The sequence below is a fragment of the Miniopterus schreibersii genome (genome assembly GCF_964146895.1).
Source record: "Miniopterus schreibersii genome assembly, chromosome: 7".
NCBI classification, from domain to species: Eukaryota; Metazoa; Chordata; class Mammalia; order Chiroptera; family Miniopteridae; genus Miniopterus; species Miniopterus schreibersii.
This window is the reverse complement of record NC_138108.1, coordinates 71,857,404-71,880,301: the sequence shown is the minus strand read 5'-3', so window position 1 is coordinate 71,880,301 and position 22,898 is coordinate 71,857,404. Positions and strand designations below refer to the sequence as shown.

The 22,898-nt window shown below is 41.1% G+C and overlaps 1 protein-coding gene across 2 annotated transcripts in view; it reads right to left on the bottom strand.

The window, feature by feature from the left end:
* Positions 1 to 17,960: 17,960 nt before the first annotated feature.
* The window catches only part of ACTR3 (actin related protein 3), a 49,362-nt gene continuing 44,424 nt past the window's right edge, over positions 17,961 to 22,898 (bottom strand). For both annotated transcript variants that reach the window (XM_081142242.1, XM_081142241.1), the window contains 2 exons: positions 20,285 to 20,368; positions 17,961 to 19,169 (listed from right to left, as the gene is read on the bottom strand). In XM_081142242.1, the coding sequence (XP_080998368.1) occupies positions 19,074 to 19,169; positions 20,285 to 20,368 (180 nt within the window). In that variant the 3' untranslated portion in view covers positions 17,961 to 19,073. The remainder of the gene's footprint in view (positions 19,170 to 20,284; positions 20,369 to 22,898) is intronic.

The following is a 22,898-nucleotide window of genomic DNA, read 5'->3' as shown; positions in this document are numbered from 1 at the left end:
AGAGCCCTGGGAGCCTCGGTGCTGACAGGCCAGGCAGCCCGGGGAGATTCCATAATTGTCCCAGGGCGCCCAGGGAAGCTGACTCAGCAGCCTCGTGGGCAGGGCGCGGGCAGGGCAAGAAGCCGGGTGGGCAGAGTGGATGGAGCTGTGCTGAGGCCAAGGCTGGCTGCCCCCGAGGCAGCTCCGGAGCGTAAGTGCCCAGCCAGGGCTGCCCGCCTTGGGCCAGGATGTCCTGACCTTTATACCCTGCATCCGCCAGTCACTGGATATGGGTCACCTGGCAAAGGCCAGGACCTTGGGCAAGGAGACTCCCTACAGCTGAAGGCTGCCTGCTGACGGGCCTCCCAGCAGTGGGGTGACCATTCCTCCCTGAAGGAGTCCCCGATCTGTAAACACCAACTGGGCTCCTAATGTGGTGTCACCCCCTTGTTAAGGTCTCCTTCCCACTAGGAGGTGGCATCTCTCACGATCTCTTCTTCTTGACCCTGATTCAATGAGAAGTCCATGTTGGAATTTACTGAAAGTAAATTAAACCATCCCCCAGAGACTTGGGCCTCTGTAAGGAATATTGGGAAGTCATCAATATTGGTTCCATTTCTACTTTTGCTCCTTTGCTCCTTCCCTTCACTGTACTATTCCCCTCCTTTCTTGGTTCTCTGCCCTCTCTCCATTCCCTCCTTCTACAGTCAAAGTTTTGTTTTCTAGCAAGATAAGCGACAGGACATACTGATTCATACTACGGAGTGAATGCTTGTTAACGAATCACTCCTCTCCAGGGCAGATGTCTCTGTTCCTGCTGCGGTCCAGATGTTTGTCACCGCTGTGTTTAGACGCTCTTCTTCCTGGTCTCCCTTCTCCATTTCTTCTCTAGTTCACCCTGACCACTGAAGCCACCCACAACAGTGAGTATCACCTATGCTGTGTAACTCCCATGTTCAGTGTCTCCTCCACCCCTTATGTGCCCAGTCCAAGGACAGGAGCCTGGGCCAGGAGTCAAAGACCCAAGGGACCATGTGGCTCAGAAATTAAGAAGAGCACAAGCTCTGGAGCCCAACGTCCTGGTGTAAGTCTTAGTTCCACCACATACTGGCTCTGTGACTTTGGACAAGATCATTGTCCTCTTCTGCCTCAGTCTTTCCATCTGTGAAACAGAGGTGAAAATAACATAATCTGCTGTGAGTATTAACTAAAGCACCTAGGATAGTGCCTGGCTTACAGTAAGTGCTCCATAATCTTAGTTATTAGTAGTGCCATTAGTGTATTATTGGTAGTATTATTAGTACTACTTTTATTACTCTGATTCATAGTAGTATTACTGTTTTATTAGTTGTTATCAGTACTGGTAATCACCGGGTACCAAATAACTGAGCGACTTTGACCTTGAACAAACCACTTCATCTTGCTGAGGAGGGGCTTCCGTTTCCTCATCTTTAAATTGAGGGGATGGCCTAGTATCCTTTCCAGCCCCCAAATTTGTTTCTCTCATTCTCTTCATGTCATTCAGGACCTACCCCTCGACAGGCATTACTGCATTGTTGTGTGGTGGCCATGAGGCAGTCCCCACCCCCTTACCTGTGAGAATACATCCGAAGACACCCAGTGGATGTCTGAAACTTTTGGTGGTACCAAACCCTATATATACTAGGTTTTTTTCCTATACATATATATATATATAACTATAACAAAGTTTAATTTATAAATTAGGCACAGTAAGGGATTTAAAATAGTAACTAATAATAAAATAGAACAATTAAAACAATATACTGTAATGAAGTTCTGTGAATATGGTCTCTCTCTCTCTATATATATATATATTCACATATATAACATATATATACATATATATATTTCTTATTGTAGTCACTTTTTTGCTTATAGGAAGCACTGCATGGCTTCTCTAGTGTATCTGAATTGCCAGCCAGCATCCCTACTCTTGCCCATTGAGCCCATTATTAAACGAAATAAGGGTGACTTGAACGCAAGCACTGAGATACCAGCACAGCCCATGTGATAACCAACGAGGCTACAGAGTGACTAAGGGGCAGGGGCTAGAGCACCTACCGTGGGAGACAGTGGACGAAAGGATGAGGTACATCCGGGTGCGGACAGGTTTCATTGAGCTACTCCACACGGCAAAACTTAAAACTTACGAATTGTTTGCTTTTGGAATTTTTCATCAATATTTTCAGATCTTGGTTGACTGCAGGTAACTGAAACCAAGGAAAGTGAATCTGAGAATAAAGGTGGGCTGGTTTTCAGCTCCCCTTCCAGATGCCTTTGTCCCCACCCCACCCAGCCGAGACGTTCCTGAGCCCTCCACAGGTCGTCAGTCCTACTAGACAAAGGACAAAGTTCAGTGAGTGATCTGTGAGTGCCCTACAGTCTGGAGCAGCTTCTTCAGCAGCGGTGCTCGGGAAGTGTTCATAGACCAAGCGGACTCGGAGCACCGAGCGTTTCTGGCCTCCTCCCAGCCGCGTGTCCTTCCTGCCTCTCCCCGTCTGGATCAAAGCTGTAGCCGAGGGCCCAGAAACACTGGCTTCTTCAACTGCCAGTTTAATTTGCCACCATCTGTCACAGAGTGTGTGAGTTCCCAGAGCCCGGAGCACAGCTTTCAGGGCTCGGCTCTGCTTCTCACCCAGCTCCAGGCTGGGGAAGTTCACGTACAAAAAGCCCAGGACCGTGGAGGGAGGGGAGAAAGAAGCTGGAAGCTGGGAGGAGTCCCACTGCTGCAGCCGCCAGGCTCTGAACTATCCCCGCTTGGTATTCATGCATAGAATTTTAGGAATTGATTTCTGAACATTTTTTAAAAATTAGCATCCTTGAGTAGTCTGCCAGAAAGATAGCCTCCTAGATATATTGCTTATTCTTTCGTTTGTTAACACCTACAGTACCCACCACCAAGAGTTTGGGGTACAGCCATGCTAACAGAAGGAACGGACAAAAAATCTTAAGACCCACAGGTGTGGGGAAGGGGGTGGGAAGTGACATTTTTCCTAGAAGTATCCATGATAAAGTCTGTGATGTCAGCTAAAGAAACCAACACTGTGAATGAGTGGAGCAGCCTTAGACCAGTGTCCTTTGCCTGGAAGGTCAACAAATACATTCGCATCAGTTTCAATCTGCATATATTTGGGCCTGTGACACTGGCCACACTGAGAATATTTCTAGGGCCTTTAAAAAACATAACATCCCTTTTAAGAAGTAGCTGGATTTCTACCAACTTCAACCCTCCAGAACCCACCCAGGAGCCTGAGGTCAAGTAAAAGACATTGCTGCCTCCCTGGGCCACCGCGGGCATGCCCTCCAGAGTTCAGCACCGGCCTCGCCCGAGCAAGCCATCACGCTAGTCGTGAGGCCCGTTCCATCTTCTGGGAGTCCCCTCTGCTGCAGGGATCATTCTGGAAAATGAACCACAGAAGAAGCACTTCTGAATTGAAAGTCTGGCCCGGCCCGGGTTCGGCTTGCCAACGGCCTCAGCCAACGCTAATCCCGGTTGTTAATGCGGGTAATTCCACCCCTGATTAATCCGATCAAAGGACGTGAGCCCAGCGTCCCTCGTTAACACGTCCTGGTTTGGTTCCTAACCTACGGCTTGCTGCCATCTGCCACAATAGGGCACAGTGGTTACAGTTGACTCCGGGGACAGCGATCTCTACCATCCAGCCTGGAGCAGTTGGAAAGCCCTTCTCTGGATGTGCTGGTTTGAGGCCCAGCCTCCTAAACCCTAAAGGGGGCATTTTATAAACTCCACATATTCAGAGTAAATAGAACAAAATCTCTCGAGGAGCCACGTCATGCGGAGGACAGGCCCCTGGAGCTGAAGCTGCTCCCTTCCCAGCCGGGACTCCACGCCCCCCTCCCCCTCCGCTGCTCCTGAGCAGGGGGCCCGGCCGCTCTCCCAGAGCTGGCCCGCCCCTCGCCCCATCCCGCCTCCTGCCTCCTCTGGAAGCTGAGTCAGGAGCCCTCTCTCACCCAGCCCACGCGTGCCCGGCGCCCCCAGGGAACACCCGCTCCACCCGTCCTCCCTCCTTTCCGTCCACCCTCCTACCACTGGGCCCTTTTTCACGCCTTTAAGCGAACACTTCTTGAAAAAAGCTGTTTACAATGATCGCACCTGTCTCGGCTCCCCCTTACCCTCTAGCTCCTTGCAACCTGCTTCAGTTCCTATTTCTTTTCTAGGTTGATCCCTGAAAAGTCACCAGTAATCGTCCAACTGGGATATTTAATAACCTTTTCTTCAGTCTTCATCTTGCTCAACTCTCTGCAGGTTTTGGCATTTGTGCCAGCTATTTTCTTAATGTCCTCAGCTGTCCTGGTTCCCTGGTTCCACTCCCTAGGACTCTCATCCTAACACCATGGCCACCCCCCACTCCCCGTGACTCTCATCCTAACACCGTGGCCACCCCACTCCCTGCGACTGTCATCCTAACACCATGGCCACCCCACTCCCTGCGACTGTCATCCTAACACCATGGCCACCCCACTCCCCGTGACTCTCATCCTAACACCATGGCCACCCCCACTCCCCGTGACTCTCATCCTAACACCATGGCCACCCCACTCCCCGTGACTCTCATCCTAACACCATGGCCACCCCACTCCCCGTGACTCTCATCCTAACACCATGGCCACCCCACTCCCCGTGACTCTCATCCTAACACCATGGCCACCCCACTCCCCGTGACTCTCATCCTAACACCATGGCCACCCCACTCCCCGTGACTCTCATCCTAACACCATGGCCACCCCACTCCCCGTGACTCTCATCTTAACACCGTGGCCACCCCACTCCCTGTGACTCTCATCCTAACACCGTGGCCACCCCCTCCCCGTGACTCTCATCCTAACACCATGGCCACCCCCCTCCCCGTGACTCTCATCCTAACACCATGGCCACCCCCCTCCCCGTGACTCTCATCCTAACACCATGGCCACCCCACTCCCCGTGACTCTCATCCTAACACCATGGCCACCCCCCTCCCCGTGACTCTCATCCTAACACCATGGCCATCCCTCCTTCCTTCTCCCACTCCGTCTGCCCCGCATTCTCCAAAGCCCTGTCCTTGGCCTATTTCTCTCCGTTAGCTTTCTTTGCTCGAGATTCCAGCATTACCTCTTTGTGAGTGGTGGATGCTTGGTCTTTGCCTTCGGTTCTGAAGACGCCATTGAGCTAGAGATCTCTAGTTGCACCTGCCTAGCGGATATTTCCACTGTTGCCTGCCATGCGCCCCTCCAGATCAACAGGGACCAAACAGAACTCCCCATTTTCCGGCCTAAGCTTACTCTGCGCCTATGTTCCTGCTGGCACCAGCATGCACTCCTGCCCCAGTCATCTTCGCCACCACCCGGGCTCAGCCGCGCAGCGTTGTCCTTCCTCCGCCTCCGCCAGGTCCACTTATGGACCGCAGTCCCCGGGCGCTGCTCTGCGCCAGCCTTCTCCTCAGCACCCCCCTTCCCACGCCCCGCTCCAACCCGGGCCCTCAGCACCTCTTCTCGGATGCGTGTGCGGCCGGCTCGCTCACTGCCATATCAATCCGTGTGCCTTTCTGTTGCCCTTTCCCTGCTCTGTTCCATGAAGACGGCTGCGCACCCTCCCTCCAGCAACAGCCTTTCTGCTTATTGGAGAAAGGACACAATGCCTCTGAGGGCAAGAGGACAGAGGGGACACTTGAAGGAGAGAGGAGATACTGGGAAAGACCTTAAAAAATGAAACAAGTAAATACTGTCCAACCACAAGAAATACTAAGCGACAAAAAGGAACACGTGCTGACATACACAACAATGTGGATGAGTCACGAAGGCACAATGTTGGGTGAAAGAAGGTAAAAGGCTTTAGCATATGAAATTCTAGAACAGGCCCATTAATCTACAGGGACAGAACTCAAGAGTGGGAGGCAACCGATTGATGTCTCTCTCACATCAATATTTCTCTCCCCTCTCTCTCTCTCCCTTCCACACTCTCTGCAAAGCAATGGAAAAAAATATCCTCAGGTGAGGCCTGAAAAAATTAATAATAAATAAATAAATAAATATAAAAGGAGTGGCTGCCTTGGGGGAGGGGGAGGGGAGACAGGAAGGGGCACAAAGGCACAGCGTGTCCTGTCCAGCGTGGGTTGCACCTGGCACCCTGACCTGGAAGGATAGGCCACTGCGACCCTAAACTAGAATAAGCGGGCTGGACAATAATCTTTTCTATCTTTATTCACCTTTCTTAAATGTATGTACGGCTCACATGTATTTCCATGTTAAATGTTAGGAGTGTGTGGGGTCTTCATTTAAAAGTTAGGTGATGTCTTTGAGACATGAAATAAGCCGTAGGAACTTAGCTCTTGTTTGTATCAATCAGCCTATGGTAGAATTGGTTTCACTCTGCCTCGTTTCACTTAAAGTCAGTTTCCAAGAACCTACTGACAGTGAGGACTTACCTGCACCTCATCCTCCGGTTGGATGTCTGGAAATCTAAGGTACCTGAGATTGGGGTCCACAGCTCGTGGGCGCTCCCACAGCAGGAGCGTTTCAGAGAACTGTGGGCATGACACCCCAGGCAGAAGACGCAGGGCTCATCGCTGTGGCCGGAGCCCGGGCATTGTCGGCGAGGCCTACCAGTCCCATCTGGCCACAATGGATCTGCAGGATTAGGAACCAGATTGGCAGCAACAGCTCATGGAAGAGAGGACAGCACACTTCCCAACCTCCCAGGCCTCGTGGAGGAGGGCAGGGAACGAGGGCAAGGGGAGAGAGGCCGGGCCTGGACACCCGCACCCCAAGTAGCCAGAGCAGCTCCGCCCAAGTTGAGCTGTGCTCGAGGACAGGAGCTTTGAAGTGACTTGAGACTGCAGCTTTCTAAACCTGATTAGACCACAAAATAGTGGTTCACAGTGAACTTAACTGGTTCCTTCGCACCAGTTACTTGTTCCAGGTGTGTCCATCACTGAAGTGACCTTGGTTCCTCAAACCAGTTAGTGAGCCCAGAAGAATGTGGGGAAAGGAACACAAGTCCCTCGTCACTAGCTCAAAATCTGCTATGCTGGCAGTCATTAGGGACCAAACACCGGGTAACGGAGCTGTCAGACTGCATGTCAGCCTGAACTGGGAGGCCAGTGAGGGAAGAGCAGGGCTCATTCAGAACGTGGACTTTAGCAGAGCACTTCTGGTTGCCTACTTCTTCCTATTACTTCCTGCTCCTGCTGGCTTTATGGAGGCCTGCACGCCTGAGCGTCACGTAGGGATAGTGTTACTTCAGGTATGGGTAGGTTATGACACGGATCCCCTCCCGGCCACCAGGAGCCAGAGATTCCCGCTTCTCCACTAACCTTTGCATGGCCAGGGCCCATCTGGAAGGCAATGTAGTAAACTGAGGCTGCTGTTCTATTCGATCTGCTCTGTTCAGATCTTTTAATGTTGTCAGTGGTTTCCCTACGTTGTATCTTAATGGTCTATGTCACTGTGCCTCCATCGAAGTGGGGATGAACAAAAGTAAATATGCAAAGGTTTGGAAAACCAAATTCGAGGAATTGTGCATTCACTCCTGCCCATTTCCAACTGCCAATGGTAGTCTGTATTTTCTCAGAGTGGGATCTGACAGCTCACCGCCCCTTTGAGTTCCTGTGCACCTATTTTATCTCTAATGATACTGCTAATGGGGGACCTATTTGCACTCATCGAACATTATGACAAACACATCTATCCATTGACATTTAGGTGACTGCCGACAAGCGGAGCTATGAAGAGCTGCAATTGCGCACTGCCTCATTGCCCGAGGCTGATTTGTACTTTATCAGGCAGAGGTGGGATTGTGATGAAGAGGGTACCGCAGTCTGTCAGGTTTCAAACATGGATAAAGCCTCAAGGAAACAACTGAGATGTGAAGCTTCTCTGGTTCAAAGTGGAAAGTATTTATCGAACATCTACTATATGGTCAAGACAGTGAAAAAAAATCAGGTGGAATTTTAAGGATAGACTCCACCCTCCAGGACGAGATAATTACTTTGTGAAAGAAAAATAATTAAAGGTGAGAAAACATGGTACAGACACATGTGTAATGTATATATTATGTAAATACATTGCACACATATATTTAATCATAATTGAGAATTGTCAAAATGAAAAACATCAATTCAGTTTACTTGGTCTCATATCTATAACATTAAATGAACCATTAAAAAGTGACAACGGCTAATAAATTATTAATGCAACTGCCTGATGCTCAGAAACAGTTTGTCCATCCCTGTGCGCGTCACCCTTGGAATGTGCTTCTGGCACAACAGCTTGAGACTTCAGGGGCAAACCCACAGTCTGGCAAAGTCAAGTTTGCTGGCCCATTGCTATGAAGGAGACTGTACATGGGTGAAAATGTAAAACCAGATTTGGGGTGTGGACCCTGAGAAGGAAGACAGGTTCATTATGTAAACCCCGAGAAGGACTTTATCTACTTGGACAGACTCCCCGTGGTCAACTGAGCGCCCTAGTTTTATGAATAGTAAGAGCCCAGTGGCCATGTGCTGACAGGGGCTCCTCACGCACGCTGTCCAGGAAGAGCCTCAGGCTGAGCTCCCAGCTTCCCGCACTACGCCCACTTGTTTACGCCATCGGGTCAACCACTGCGGGGACACCCTGGTTTCATCTTTCTCCTAAGGAACTGAGACGTGCCCTGTCCATTCAGAACCACACAATTTGGATGCCTAATTTACATTAAAAAGAAACACCTTAATTGAGACCCTGGGCAGGTACTTAGGTGACTACCAGAATTTGTGTTTCCTGGGCTATCTAGCTCCTTTTTTGTTCAAATAAATGCTTTTCTATTCTTTATTATGGCCTAAAACTAATTTTGGTTTACAGGAGTAAGGGTGATATTTAAATACATCAGCATTGTGACAGGCTCAGAGCAAAGCAAGGCTGTGTGGAAAGGGCTGAACCTCAGGTTGAGACTGCAAATTGGATCTAGGGTCCTGTATCCTTGGAAACTACAAAGAGTGGATGTGGAACGTTGTGTCCCAAACCCCCTTTCTGAGGCTCTGCATCTCATTTGGGAACCGAGGCAATTTTTCTGTGTCAAAGTAAACTATGTTACAGTGGAATATTTCATTTCATTCTTACTGATACGCTTTCAAGTAGCAAACTTTCGCATAGTCTGTGATTTCAGAGCAAAGTTTCTCAGCAAGTAAGGAACCAGTAGTCGCCCAGAGGGAGTTGTTATGACATGTTACAGCTGCGGCATGTCCTCAGGAGACATTGCTTCCTCTTGGCTCTGCAGCTGGCTTGATCTGTCTGATGAAGGGCTTGGCATATTTATATTTTCTCAGCCTGAGAGAATTTTTACTTTCTCACCTCCATTACAACCCAGAACACACACCACTCTGTGTTGTGGTTGGCAATGTTCAGGGCTATCTCCATGCCTGGCTATAAATACAAAATGCTCTGTATCCCCACCAAGGTCTAGCATAGTCTCCTATGTGATGGATGCTCAAACATTTCTTGGACTGAATTTGATTACCAAGAAATACCATTTCAAGTTCATCAAAGACGGCACATCCGGCCCTGGTAAAGCAAAGACTGGGCCAAGTCCAGTGGAGGTTAGGGAGCTCTTCCACAACAAAAAGACATCCACACTTGCAAAACTGGAAGCAGGGCATTCCTCCTCAGCTGGAAGCAGCATTATCTTAACAGGATTTCAACAGGAATCCATTAACTTTCAAAAGAAATAGACCCTTCAGGCCTTCCGTGTAAACCCTGCTTAGGAACAATATGCTTTCAAGCCTGTGCCCTTCGGATTTTGCTTTTTATGAATGTGTACAGTAAGCAGCCTTTTGTCTATCCTACCCTCGGCATGCATTAATTGCTTTAAAAGGCAGAGCCTATCAAGTTTTTCTTGCTCAAGTCATGTATGTTCAATGGTCTCAGCTCCAAGATGTCCTCATTAAACAATTACACCCATTGTAGATAACAGAGTGAAGCCATCGGAGGGGCAACTGTTCCTAACCCCGCACAACCCCTTAAGTAAAGGGCCTTTGTGTCATAGGAACACTTTCCCCTTCATCTCATCGTGAAATCTGAACACACTGCAAAGAGTTGTTTGTAAACTGGCCTGGTGGGTGTAAACTGGAGAACAGAAAGTACAGAGAGCTGTTGTTCACAAGACCTAGACATGACACTAGACTCTCTACACATTTAATAATTCTAGGGTAAACTTAACTAGGATTCGGTGAACACAAGACTTCTCATCTGATAAAGGAGTTATGCTTTGCACCAAAGTATAAGAGGTCAGCAGTAAACATTTAGATTACTAAATGAAAACTCAGTCTAGGTTACTAAATGAAAACCATTCTCAAAGAGCCATCTGCCACGTCCTATTGATCAGCCACATCTGGCGGACTGGCCCTCATCTCAGGGCGGACACATAAAACACACGTTCAGGGGCAGTGATAACAGATGTCAGCAATGCTTCTCTGGATGAAATTGCTTTGTTTCCACTCCACGTGTGCAGCCCCTTCTTGAGAACATGAACAACATGATACACATATTACTACAGCTGTGCCCTGCTCTGTGTACTTCGAGAGTTCCCTCCTTCAAAAGCATCTCAAGGCTACTTAAAATACTTATGCACCGTGAAAACAAGACATGGACAGTTACTCCATTTTCCAAAACCACAGGCGGCTTTGATCTCAATCTGAAAACCCATTCCCCAAACTCACGTAACCTTGGGGGGAAAGGGAAGATATTCTTTAAGTGCAAGCTCTCCAGGCTTGTGCTATCTGAGTCCATTTGCAGGCTTTAGGAGGATGCTCCATAGAAGAGCACATGGAATATGCTTTTGAATCTGTGGGATGATGTTTTTGCTTGAGAGAGTGTAACTTCAGGCCATTTCTTTGCTATTTAGGCTAAAATGGCCCATGCCCACTCACTTAAGGAACTTTAATCACTTCCTTCTGCTATTGTTGTTCATTCCTGAGATTATAATGGGCCCAAGCAGGAAGGCTGCCTGGGAATGGGAAACGACCCAGCCAAGAATGCAGGCGACCCAGCAGAGCACACAAAGTGCAGGTCTCAGAACACCATAAATTCTGTTGTTAGAATTCCATGATTTTGATCAGTTAAAAAAAGTTAGATTTTCTGTGGGATATGCTAACCAATTTAAATTATCAGAATACAGAACAGAGGCAGGTATATCCTGAATATATTCTGGAATATAAAATCCAAATCCTCTCCCATGCTCACGTATCTCAGGGTCAGGACACCTATGGTTACTCCTGTGTTAAAATAGTAAAGCAGCAGAGAGAACGCTAGCAAGTACTGTTAAAAACTAAACTTTAGCCCTAGTCGGTTTGCTCAGTGGTTAGAGTGGCAGCCTGAGGACTGAAGGGTCTCAGGTTCAATTCTGGTCAAGGGCACACTGGCTGCAGGCACGATCTTGGGGCATGTGCGGGAGGCAAACCAATCAATGTGTCTCTCTCACATCCATGTTTCTCTCTCTTTCTCCGCACCTCCCCCTCCCAAATCCCTCTGAAAAACAATGGAAAAAATATCCCCAGGAGAGGATTAAAAAAACAAACAAAACCCTAAACTTTAAGGACAAAAAAAGCTTAGAATTTTACCCAATACCTTACCTTTTCTGGCTTTCCTTAATGCTAGAATATAAATGATTTGGGTTCTGATATTGAAATTTTAAGATACTTTGCTGTGGCTTAGACATCCTTTTAAAGTTCCAGAAGGCCAAAAAAAAAGTCTTTTTTTGCTATTATATCCTTAGCACCTTGAAAAGTGTTTAGCATATAAAATGTTCCAAACTGATAATGCTGTATAAATAAATCCCACATTGAATTACTGCTGCAGCTTAAGAAACACCTTTGTTTTTTACCAAAGTTGTGGGTTTATTGCTGAAAATGACATCCTTTAAGTGGGAAAATGAAATGTGTTATTTCCATAACCAAGATCCAATCTGCTTTTGATAGCAGAAAATCTAACTGAAACATATTCATTTAGGATGAGGAGAGGAGAGACACCTAGTGGGTGGATTGGAAGATTAAACTCAAAACCCACACCTGCCACTCCATCTTCTGCTAAATCTGAAAAAGTCGTTTGTCTTCTTTGTGAAATAGGTCAAAGCAAGTAGTTACTTTAATTTCAACACTAAAATGCTAATGACTGAACAAAAAGTCTTCTACTTGGGGTTTAAGAAGCCATTCCCTTCCCCTTAGGGAAAAGAAGAGTACTTAAAACCATTTCATTCATGCTTCCAGTGCCCTAAGGAATACTGAAGTGTAACTTTCCATTTTATAAACGTGAAGAAACAGGAAAAGATAGCACAGTTCAGATCAAATACTATACGTTTTTAAGATATATCGGAGACAGGTAAATCCAGACATGCAATTCAAATGTAACCCAATGTGAGATCATTAGCGGATCCTTGATCTTGAGGTTAAAATATATGTACATATAAGGGTTGAAACACTTCTTCAATAACTGTCTTGAAAGAGATGAACTTTTAAAACAGCTATAAATGGATGTGTAAACAGAACTTTTTGTGTCAAATGTGACATTTTAAAAGTAGCCCTTCCTCTGCCTGTGTCCTAAATATTCTCTTTAATTATTGGGTCAAAACAGAGATAGGATCAGAAATACCACTCCTCTAAGTCTTTTTTTGATCGAGAGAACTTTATTCGGCAAGTATTTGGGCACTTGCCACGTCAAGAATTGTATTTCATAACATTATCAGCAACTTCACTTTACTTTTGTAGCCTAAAAATGCTTTCCCAATCTTTAAAATCAGTTGAGGTACTTTCTGATTCACGAAAGTCCCGTTATGTCACTGGCAAGTTTAACTTTCAGTATCAGTGAGATCTGATAGAAGGTACATACATAAATTTAGCACCAATTTGGAGACTCATGGCCCAAATGTGCAAAGCCTGATATGCCACTAGCCTAGCTCAGGATAGTTTTAAGCTCCAGTCGCTGTTCTGTATAGTCTTATTTTTTTAATTCAGTCTCAAACAGACTTGCTGTTTTAGGCTATGAGCTCGGCACTTCAGCCTGGTAACTAGGGGCCTGCGCATGATTTGGTAGACATATACTAAAGCCGTTTGACACCTCTCTCCTCAGAAGCATCTAAGCACAATAATGTTGAAATCAGCTCTCCCAACGAAATGGGCAAGAGAGGCTAAGCAATATTGTCAATTTTGAAAAGAAAAATTTAAATAAACCATATGCTATTCAGTACTGTATAAATAAAACAAAGAATTATTACCAACTAGTCCTATTCTGCCACTATTTATGTGGCCTTTGCCACCATACCCCTGGAAATGTTTTCTTATCTGTAAAATGTAGCTGGACTCGACCAAGCTCTGAAGACTCCACAATATAATTTACGTCGAGTGTGTGCGTGTGATTTCAACCTTAACTGCACCCATTTTTAAATTTTTCTGTCCATGTTTGAGTGGTGGCTATCCCTTCCTATCCCTACTCTTCTAAATTGCTTACAATCACATCATGCTCATCCCTCCCCTCAGTTACTAATTGTTATACAGGCTCTTTCTCTGATACCTAAAACATCTTCCCCACCTATAACCCACCTACCAGTTTCATCATCTCCCAAGGTCTTGGGAAAGAGAAATCAGTCTATTCTAGTAAAAACTGCCCTGTATAAATTAACTTAGTCAACTCATGAATGCATAGGACATCCCAACTAAGCACTGTGAAATCTTGAGAAAACAAGTCTCAAGGTTTTCCTACTGACCAATCCTCTAAGCAGATTAAGAATTTGCTTGGGAAAAATACCAGGTACTCTCAGTAGAAGATGTATGGTTCCAATCCCTGTATGGGCTCTCTCATAAACCTCCAATTTAAGATTAACAATCTGTACCATCGACTCATTCACTGAAAATGGAGATTTTAAGTCATCATCTCTAAATTGGTTCAAAATGGGATTTAGACAAGAGAAAATCAAAACTGTCAAATAAAACCCAGAGCTGGAAATCAGCACTGTTTCTGCTGCTGATGCTCAATGTTATAAAACACTTAAGGGCATTTCAATCAGCTTTGTACAAGGCTGATTTAGAGCACACCATCATTCACACTACGGGGATTTCAAAATGATCAGAGCTAATTAAGGAACTACTGAAGACCTACATCAGAAAATTTATGACCACTTAATAATCCCCCACTGTTTTATGTAGGCTGTCATGTAGATTTTTATGTAGATTATTTTTAAGGCAAAAACTGGTGGAATAGAAAAATGTAATAATCCAGTCTTATTTTCTGGATAAATATGGACATTTTTAAAGAAACAAAAGTTGTATGCTCAAGTAATTCCAAGTTTTAATTTTAAAATGCAAACTGATTTTATTCACTCATTCTCTAATCTATCAAACACATTCACTGAACCACTACTCTGTGCCAGGCAAAATGTAAGACACTAGAAATACCAAGTTAATAGGGTAAGAACTACTTTATTACTGTATGTAACATTTATCATTTTAAGAACTTCAGGTGCACACAAAGTAATTTTAAACTATAGCCACACCTTAACTTTCACCTTACCTAGCTGAGTTTCCCCCTTCTCACCTCAAAACCACCATCATCTTTATGAAGAGAAATTCTAAGCTTAGTAAGCTCTCTCAAACTTCTGGGCAAAATATTTCTCACTCCTGAGTGTGTCCTACTATTACACTCGCTGCTAAGCTCAGGACAGAATGTGTCACTCATCTTCATGACAGTGCTTGAACCACAGCACACAATTAAGAAATGCCTCTGGTCTTAAAGGCCCAAAACTTGATACTACTACATATGTAGTATAAACGAGTTGTAGTGTTTAAATGAAAGTGAAACTATTTTGGCTCACTATCTTAGTTTCAATGTAATGTATAAATTGACCAAAAGGGATGGAACACTGGAAAACAGTAAAGAATAATCATTTGCTAAATCAAACTAACAAAAACAGTACTTTCTAGTTTTTAATTTTTTTCAGTTGTCATTTTTCCTAAATCATTCATTTCTATTTTTGTTCCCTTTTTTTCCTGCTCCTGTAACCACTGGAACAATGTTAATACAATTCTAAATTCAGATAGGTGTTACTTAATTTCAGCTCCTGAGTTCCAAATGCATGAGTTAAACTGGGTTATGGAATAGAGATTACCAAAGACAAGCACAGATTTTAATATTTGATAAGATTCTATCAAGACCAAGCAGGTTATAACAAAAGATCTGGTATGCTGAAAAACATATCATGCAAAAGGGATGAACATTATATAGTCCTGAGGAGTTATCAACAATGAGTAGCAGAAATCTTTTTTCAGAGGTCTAAAAACTTCCGAGACCCTCCAGCAGATCTAAATACTCTTGCTCAAGGTCAACTTAGACGTGGTTATGTAATTAATTAGGAAAAACAAGTACTACCCTGGCTGGCCAGGTGGCTCAGTTGGTTGCATGTCCTCCTGTACCATACACCAAAGGGTTGTGGGTTCAATTCCCAGTCAGGGCACACATCTAGGTTGCAGGTTCAATCCTCGATGGGGGTGCATCCGGGAGGCAACCAACTGATGTCTCTCTCAAAAAGACAAAAAATTAAAAAAAAAACAATAAACATATCCTCGTGAGGATTAAAAAACAAGTAGTTATTTTCAGGATTTGCTGTGCAAGTTACCGGTAACTTCTTGATAACAAGTCTGTCCTGAGCTAACCGTATAGAATAAGTGCTATTATACTGAAATATGTTCTAACACAGTATTCCAATCTGAGTGGGAGAATGTTTCACTTCTGAGTCTGCACACACTTTGGATTGTATTTTAGCCAACAGATTTAGTGCCCATTAATCTTAGTTGAAATCTGAGTGCTAACAGCTGAAGACTGCAGAGGGCTGTCCAAGGTACTCATGCCTGGTGATTATAAACTACAATAGATCAGGGAGTAGGGGGTCATGGTAGTCAAAGCTGGACTATTAACAAAGAAAGAATACACCAGACTTTATTACTGACAGATTAGTCCAGTATTTAGAGGAATGACAACTCTCTTTACAATGGTACCAGTGAATTTTTACACTTCATTTCCTCAATGTTAACAAATATTCTGGTACCGTCTTTAGGGTACCTGAAAGTTTTTATTTATATAGATATATCTTCTAAGACTTCTCTGTAGAAACTAAGGAAAGAATAAAGAACACAACAGCCTATTATCACTATAATTCATATTACTTCTAAAAACATTTCTAGAAATAACTGCAACCAGTTATTTCGATCTTGAAGTAGCCTTGAAAACAAACCAAAAAATTGTGTTGGGCGACCTGACTAGATAGCTGCATTATCTCCTAAGAAAGGAAGATAGGCCAGAGGAGGGTGATTACCTGCAATATATGCCATTTACCAATGTTTAAGTTGTGAAAACTTGCTTATTAAAAAGAGTTGGCATCAAGTTAGATAACCATTGTCTGTTTTATTTCTGTCCATTAATATTTCCCATTGATCAAAGCCCTGATTTTTAAAAAGATGACAGCTGAGTTCTATTTTCAGAACTCATAAAAATTGCATTGTTAATCCAGATATCACCACTCCTTTATTAAGGTCCAGAAAGTTCAAAGAATTTGTCCAAGATTGTACAAATATGTTTCTCATGTTTTAAAAATAACAAAAAGACAAATCAAACTTGAAGGAGTTTTATCCCAATTTGTAGGATCAGAATAAAAATTTCAACCATGGACTGCTTAGTGTTTTTCCAATGTACCATGCTCACGCAGCTGACATCAAATCAGTGTGACAGATCTAAATTCACCTTGGCCAACCTCTACAATATACAACCAAAGGTGCTATAAATTGAAAAAATGATACACAATGACAGGAGAGATGTAAAGAAATAAAAGCACTGTTTTTATCATATGATAGCTCACTCCTATAAAAGCAGGTCAAAAGGTGTATCATATCAGGAGTCTTATTTTCCCAAGTAAGCATAAGCTTAAAAGAAAATATGTGACCTTCACATTTTCATATCAGTTAAGAACATATTTAAGTAAGCATGAGATTGTAATATGCAGCTCTGTAAACATGTCTTCTGAGCTTATTCATTTACTATTCAACCATCCCAGGCGCAAAAGACATTTATGACAATGCTAACAATATTTTACTGAGCCAGGAGCATGAAATCCTTAATGCTTATCAACTTAGATCTGTGTAAAACGATATTTGCAACAGTATATATAGTAAGCTCCTATTTGTGTAAAATAAGGGAGCTATATTCATTTCAATATGCACAGAAAATTACGAAGACACACAGACATTCCTAACAGTGTAATGATGAGAAAATGAGAACAGTTTGGTGAAAGTCAAGGGGGGGGGGGGTGGAGATGGGCAAGGGGGGCAGACACCTGCAATAATGTCAACATTAAAAAATTTTTGATAAGTAAAAAAATTACACAGACTAGGGTGGGAAAGAAACCTACTTTCACTATTTACTCTTTAGTACTATTTGAACTGTTTTTTAAATAATGCTTATGAAATATATTTCAAGTAAAAAAAGATCTTTAATACTGATACTACTAGAAATATTGTTTGTTCTTTACTCCACACTCAAACAATTAAGATTCATATAAATTTAGTCATATAATTTTAAATATCCAGATTCATTCTAAATAAAAAATGTTTGCTCCCAATTCTATCTTTATATTAAAAACAACAAAAACACTTTGTTCTTTAACTTTTGGATAGAAACATTCTAATCACGTGTTATTCTGATGGGTGATGAAGTTGAAGTGTTCACTAGTATTACTGCTTAAGTTCTAAAACAAGCCTGTAAAATCTCCCAATTTTTGCCTTCTAAAAATAACTAGATAAAATTTGAAATTCACAAGAAATTTTCTACCATACACATTATAGAGATTTCAATGGCTCCCACTATTCCAACAGAAACCATATAAAATACATAAGCACAGAGTAGAATGACACTGCTTCTAAAAAAAAAAAAAAAAAAACCATTAGAAAAGGTAATTCAGTTTTAATTTATTTTCATCACGTCTTCTTCATGATCCAGATATTTTAAAATGCAAAGAAAATTAACTTTTCATGATATGTCAGGGACTGGCACTAAAAAAATTTTCAGACTGCAAATGAGTTATACAAATGAAATATCAAATGGAGATCCAGTTATCAAAATGAAAGCACTCAACATATTAAAGTTCACAATTATTTGTTTAGAGCACATAAAAAAGTCAGCTTGCTAACCCTTGTGATTTTAAAGAACTATTGCAGAGATCTAAAGAAAATAGATTAGTCAACATAAAGATTAAAGAGCTTGAAACAAGTATTAAAAAGAAATTTGTGCCTTTATTAGAATGGTGTTAGGCTTTAAATATATGAATTTTGGTAATTCATTTTTTATAAGAAATGACACTACAGAACTGCAATACTGGTCCAACAGTCTTGTCTTTACTTTTCCTTTAAAGCGACAAACAGAATGCGAGTAATCAGAAAGCACTAGCAGGCATCAGTTAATCCAAGATACTAGCTTCTTAGTTCCCAAAGCACTTGCAAAGAAAACCATTGGGGCAGGCAGCACAGGGGATGGCAGCAATTTATAATAACTGGAATCCCATGAGCATGTGTGTACGTCAAGTCTCATGAGGCTATTTTTTGAATTTATCCTTTACTTGGTCACTTTTTTGTACTCAAATACTAGTTTTTCTTTGACTTTTTTCCTCAAAGTATAAAAAGTATGAAATATAAACAAGCTCTTGTATTGCACACTTAGAAGTGTACAATTCAAGCATTATAGAGCTATCTACATACCGATAAATCCCATCAAATCTTGGATAATTCAATAATATACAAAATATCAGGGCACAGAAAGAACTAAAACCCACTTCTTTTTGTTACACATAAGATTCAAATATTCAACCTAAAGAAAAACACTTAATCATTTTGGCTCTCCTCTACATTCGCATGTTGATATATTTATTAAAATATTCCTGTATAATTATGTTTGGTCTTATTATTTCAAGTCAGGTTTAAAACTTCAAAACCAGCCATCCAGACAAAACAAGTAATCAGAAAGATTATTTCTTTCCCACCTCCCTAACCCCAATAACCATGAAGTCAATTTTACGACATGACTCCAAACACTGGATTGTGACGACAAATGCTAGGTCCAATTTCTTCATAATCCTTTTTGGTGTGGCATACTTGGTAGAACTCAGGCTGAAAATAAAAATAAATATTTTCATAAAAATCTGCCACTTTTCAACATGCTATAAAATACATTTATTAAACCTAAAATGTTTATTATTAGTCCATCTATAGTACTTGAACAAAGCTTAGAAATTCTGGCAACCATGACTTAAAATCCCTTATAAATCTAACTCCGAACTGAAAAGGAGCATTTAACTCATGTCCACCCACCTCCTCCTCAACACCTATGTGTCCTAGATTTTGAAATTTTGAGGAGTGGAAGGTTGATTCTCAAATGCCAAGACTATTCTACTGAGACTTTCCCAAACTATACATTGGATCAATAATCTAAAGCAACAGCATTTAACCTGAGGTACAGATAAAATACTTAGTGATGCTACAAAAACTTATACTCAACTTGCTTTCCTCACTCAAGGTCTGGTATAGACAGACTGCTCAACACCCTCTGTTATCTCATTTCTCAAAGGACAAAACTACAAACTCAACTAAGCTAAATGGCACAACTGAAAATGACTCAAGTTAAGCAAGAAAACACTTTTATCTCTTATTTTTAAATGGCTTTAAATTCAAGGTTGTATAGTTTTCAATAATTCAGACAAAAGCACCTTCATTTTATCTAATACTCTTTGCACTATGAGATAAAGCACCAATACTTAATAGGTTAATGATGTTAAAATACCTTTTAAAGAGGTTTTAAGATGTTTTGGTTTGGGAAGAGGGCTCTTAGAATTCCCTTTACTTAATTTATTTAGACCACAGTACTTCCTATACAGTAAAGCATGACTCTTAATTCAACGCTTTTAAATATTTGCACAGAAAAAACACTGAGCTTCTGATAGCTGTATTACCACAGAATTAAAAGAATTTTCCCTACAGATAAATTTAAAAACTCTAAATGCTCACTCTAAAAAAAAAATGTCTAGCAAGCAAAGAAAAATATGAATATTAAGTCCAAATGACTTGCACTTTTAAAAAATACCATGTACATACGTATCCAATTTTAAAACTTTAAAACATTTTAAAAAATTTCTCATTCTTCTAAATTTTTTAAGTATTAAAGGATTCTTCTACCTAAAAATTAAAAAAAAAAATCAAATTATAAAAGTAAGCTTCATCTCATTTACCGTGGAAGCCAGCATTGATCCTCCAAACCAAACTGCATATCGCTGCATGTGGTGTGTAATGACTTGTACATCAATAGGTTTTGGCTAAAAAAGACACAGTAAGATCAGTTCAATAGTAAATTAACAGTTTCTCTGTATCATTTGCCTTAAATTTAAATTTACATACATCAAATGTAATGTTTCACATACTCAAAAATAAATAAAACTTTAATTTAAAAGATGTGTGAAAAATGATACAATGGAAAAATATTAAGCTCACTTTATTTTTTAAAAAACATAAGCACACTAAAGTTGGGGAAGGGACTAATCCAAGTAACTTGTGAACACAGTATTATGATTATGCCCTCAGGCTTAAAATAAAAACAAACAAATACTGAACTCTAGTTAGTAGGCCTATTTCTCACAGTGGTATGAATCAACAATTCTGAAACTACTATAAACACATAGTCCAGGATTGAGTTAAATCATGAATATATTGTAGATAACCAAAGCCAGGTTTCTCAATGTCAGGGCATTACAAATATGGGAAGGTAAAAGGCTAGAGTGAACCTTCTGGTATTCTGGAACTGGCAGTATCAGTATGAATTCAGTTTTTAATTTACTTAGAGAACTAGATATAGATGTTCATGCACACACACACACACAAACACACACCCCCACCCAGCTCTGACCACTAAGGAGGCTTAGAAGCAGTGATACCCAGTAGCAATGAATATACCTAGTGTCCAAAACTTGATTTCTTTAATAGCATTCTCCACTAAAATAAACAAGGGTGCCTTGGGGAGAAAAAGGGCCAATTCCTAGTTTGGAGAAGAGAATGTACAGCATGAGCCTGAATATCTTACTGTGACGGAAAGTAAAAAGTGCCTGAAGAATACTAGGACCACATTAAAAAAGCCTAACAGCTACCTGGAATGGCTCCCATTGGCCAAATCTGAGAAAACTTGAGCATCAAAAGTAATGATATTAATAGTATTAATAATGTTATTAAATCACAACAATATTAATGATATAGCCTATGGAATAATATGAAATATCAGGAGTTTAAACAGATACTACTAGATGAATGAATGAATGAGAAGGGAAAACTCTTCCATAAGTAAAATGAGACTAAAAAAGCATAAAAGGAATGATGGAATTTGCAAAATACCATTTGGCAACTACCACAGTGATAACTATTTTTAAAAAGAAATATGGATGTTAAAATTAGTGGTTAAAAGTTTTATGATAATCAGGATAGTTACACAGTCTGAAAATATTCCCCCATAAGATTCTCATTAAATGTAGAAGAAAAAAATAACCTTATAGTAGAAAAACCTGAAAGACACAACTTTAACCAAGAGATCTAAATTAACATATGGAGTGAGTCGTATCATGTGTCTATGGATAAATGCACTAAAAGGATACACCATCAGTTCTGTGGTAGTACTGCCAAAAGTGCATAATCTGGATATAATTACGAGGAAACATCAGACAACCCCAAAATGAGAACCACTATAAAACAAATGACCTATACTCTTTAAAAACATTATTGGTTAAAAAAGTCTAAATAACTGTTCCAGACTGAAGGGACATGATAAAACTAATTAATTCAAACATGTAATCTGGACTGGATAGTAGATCAGAAAAAATACGTATTTTCCTTTTGCTATAAAAAAACAATAATAAGAAATCTGCATCAGGTCTATAACTAGATAACATACTGTATTCAAGATGAATTTCCTGATTTTTTTAAATTGTAATGTCCTGTTTTTAGGAAATACACACTAAACTATTAAAATAGGCTGCTATATGTGCAACTCATTCCCAACAGTTCAGAAAAAAATAATTTTTGCATGTGTAGGTATGTGTGTATATTTGTGTATATATACTTATAGAAATAGAAAAATAAAGCAAATATAAAATGCTAACACTTGGAAAATCTAGCTGAATAATATATAGGAATTCCTGCTAGGTTTTGTAACTTTTCTGTAAGTATGAAATTATTTCAAAAAAAAAGTTTTCGAACTTAAGTCATAAAAAGATGTGGCATACTTTTTGGTAAAAAAAGCTATTTGACAGCCATTAAAAATTACAGATGGAAAAGGTATAAAGTCAGATTTAGATACAGATACATAGAGATGTTATGAAGATCTATAAAATGACTATAGAGTAAAATCAAGAGGAAAGAGGCAGAATCCTGTATCAAGTTTTCCCTGTTATCACTAGATGTCAGTACAGTGCTGATTAGCAACACTCGGGGAGGGGGAGCCCTCCTTTCTTATTTAGAAATGTACCAGAAACTTAGAAATATGTTAAACAGTTTTACTTTATTAACATACGATACTCAAAAACAGCACTTCTTTTTTCACTTCATGTAGCTGTAATGAGTCACTACAAACTAAACCAGGGATTTTCAACCATGTCCCACAAGAATTTTTAAAACATGCAATAATTGACTATTTTATCAGGGGCACTGACCTCTTTTCCCTTAGATTATCAAATAAAAAATGACAACAATTAACACAATATCTGACTGGCATGAATGAATCAAAATTATATCTTTTTTTTTGTGAGATCGGCAAAAAATGTATTTTTTGGTGTGTTGCAGAATTTTAGTAATGTTTACATGTGA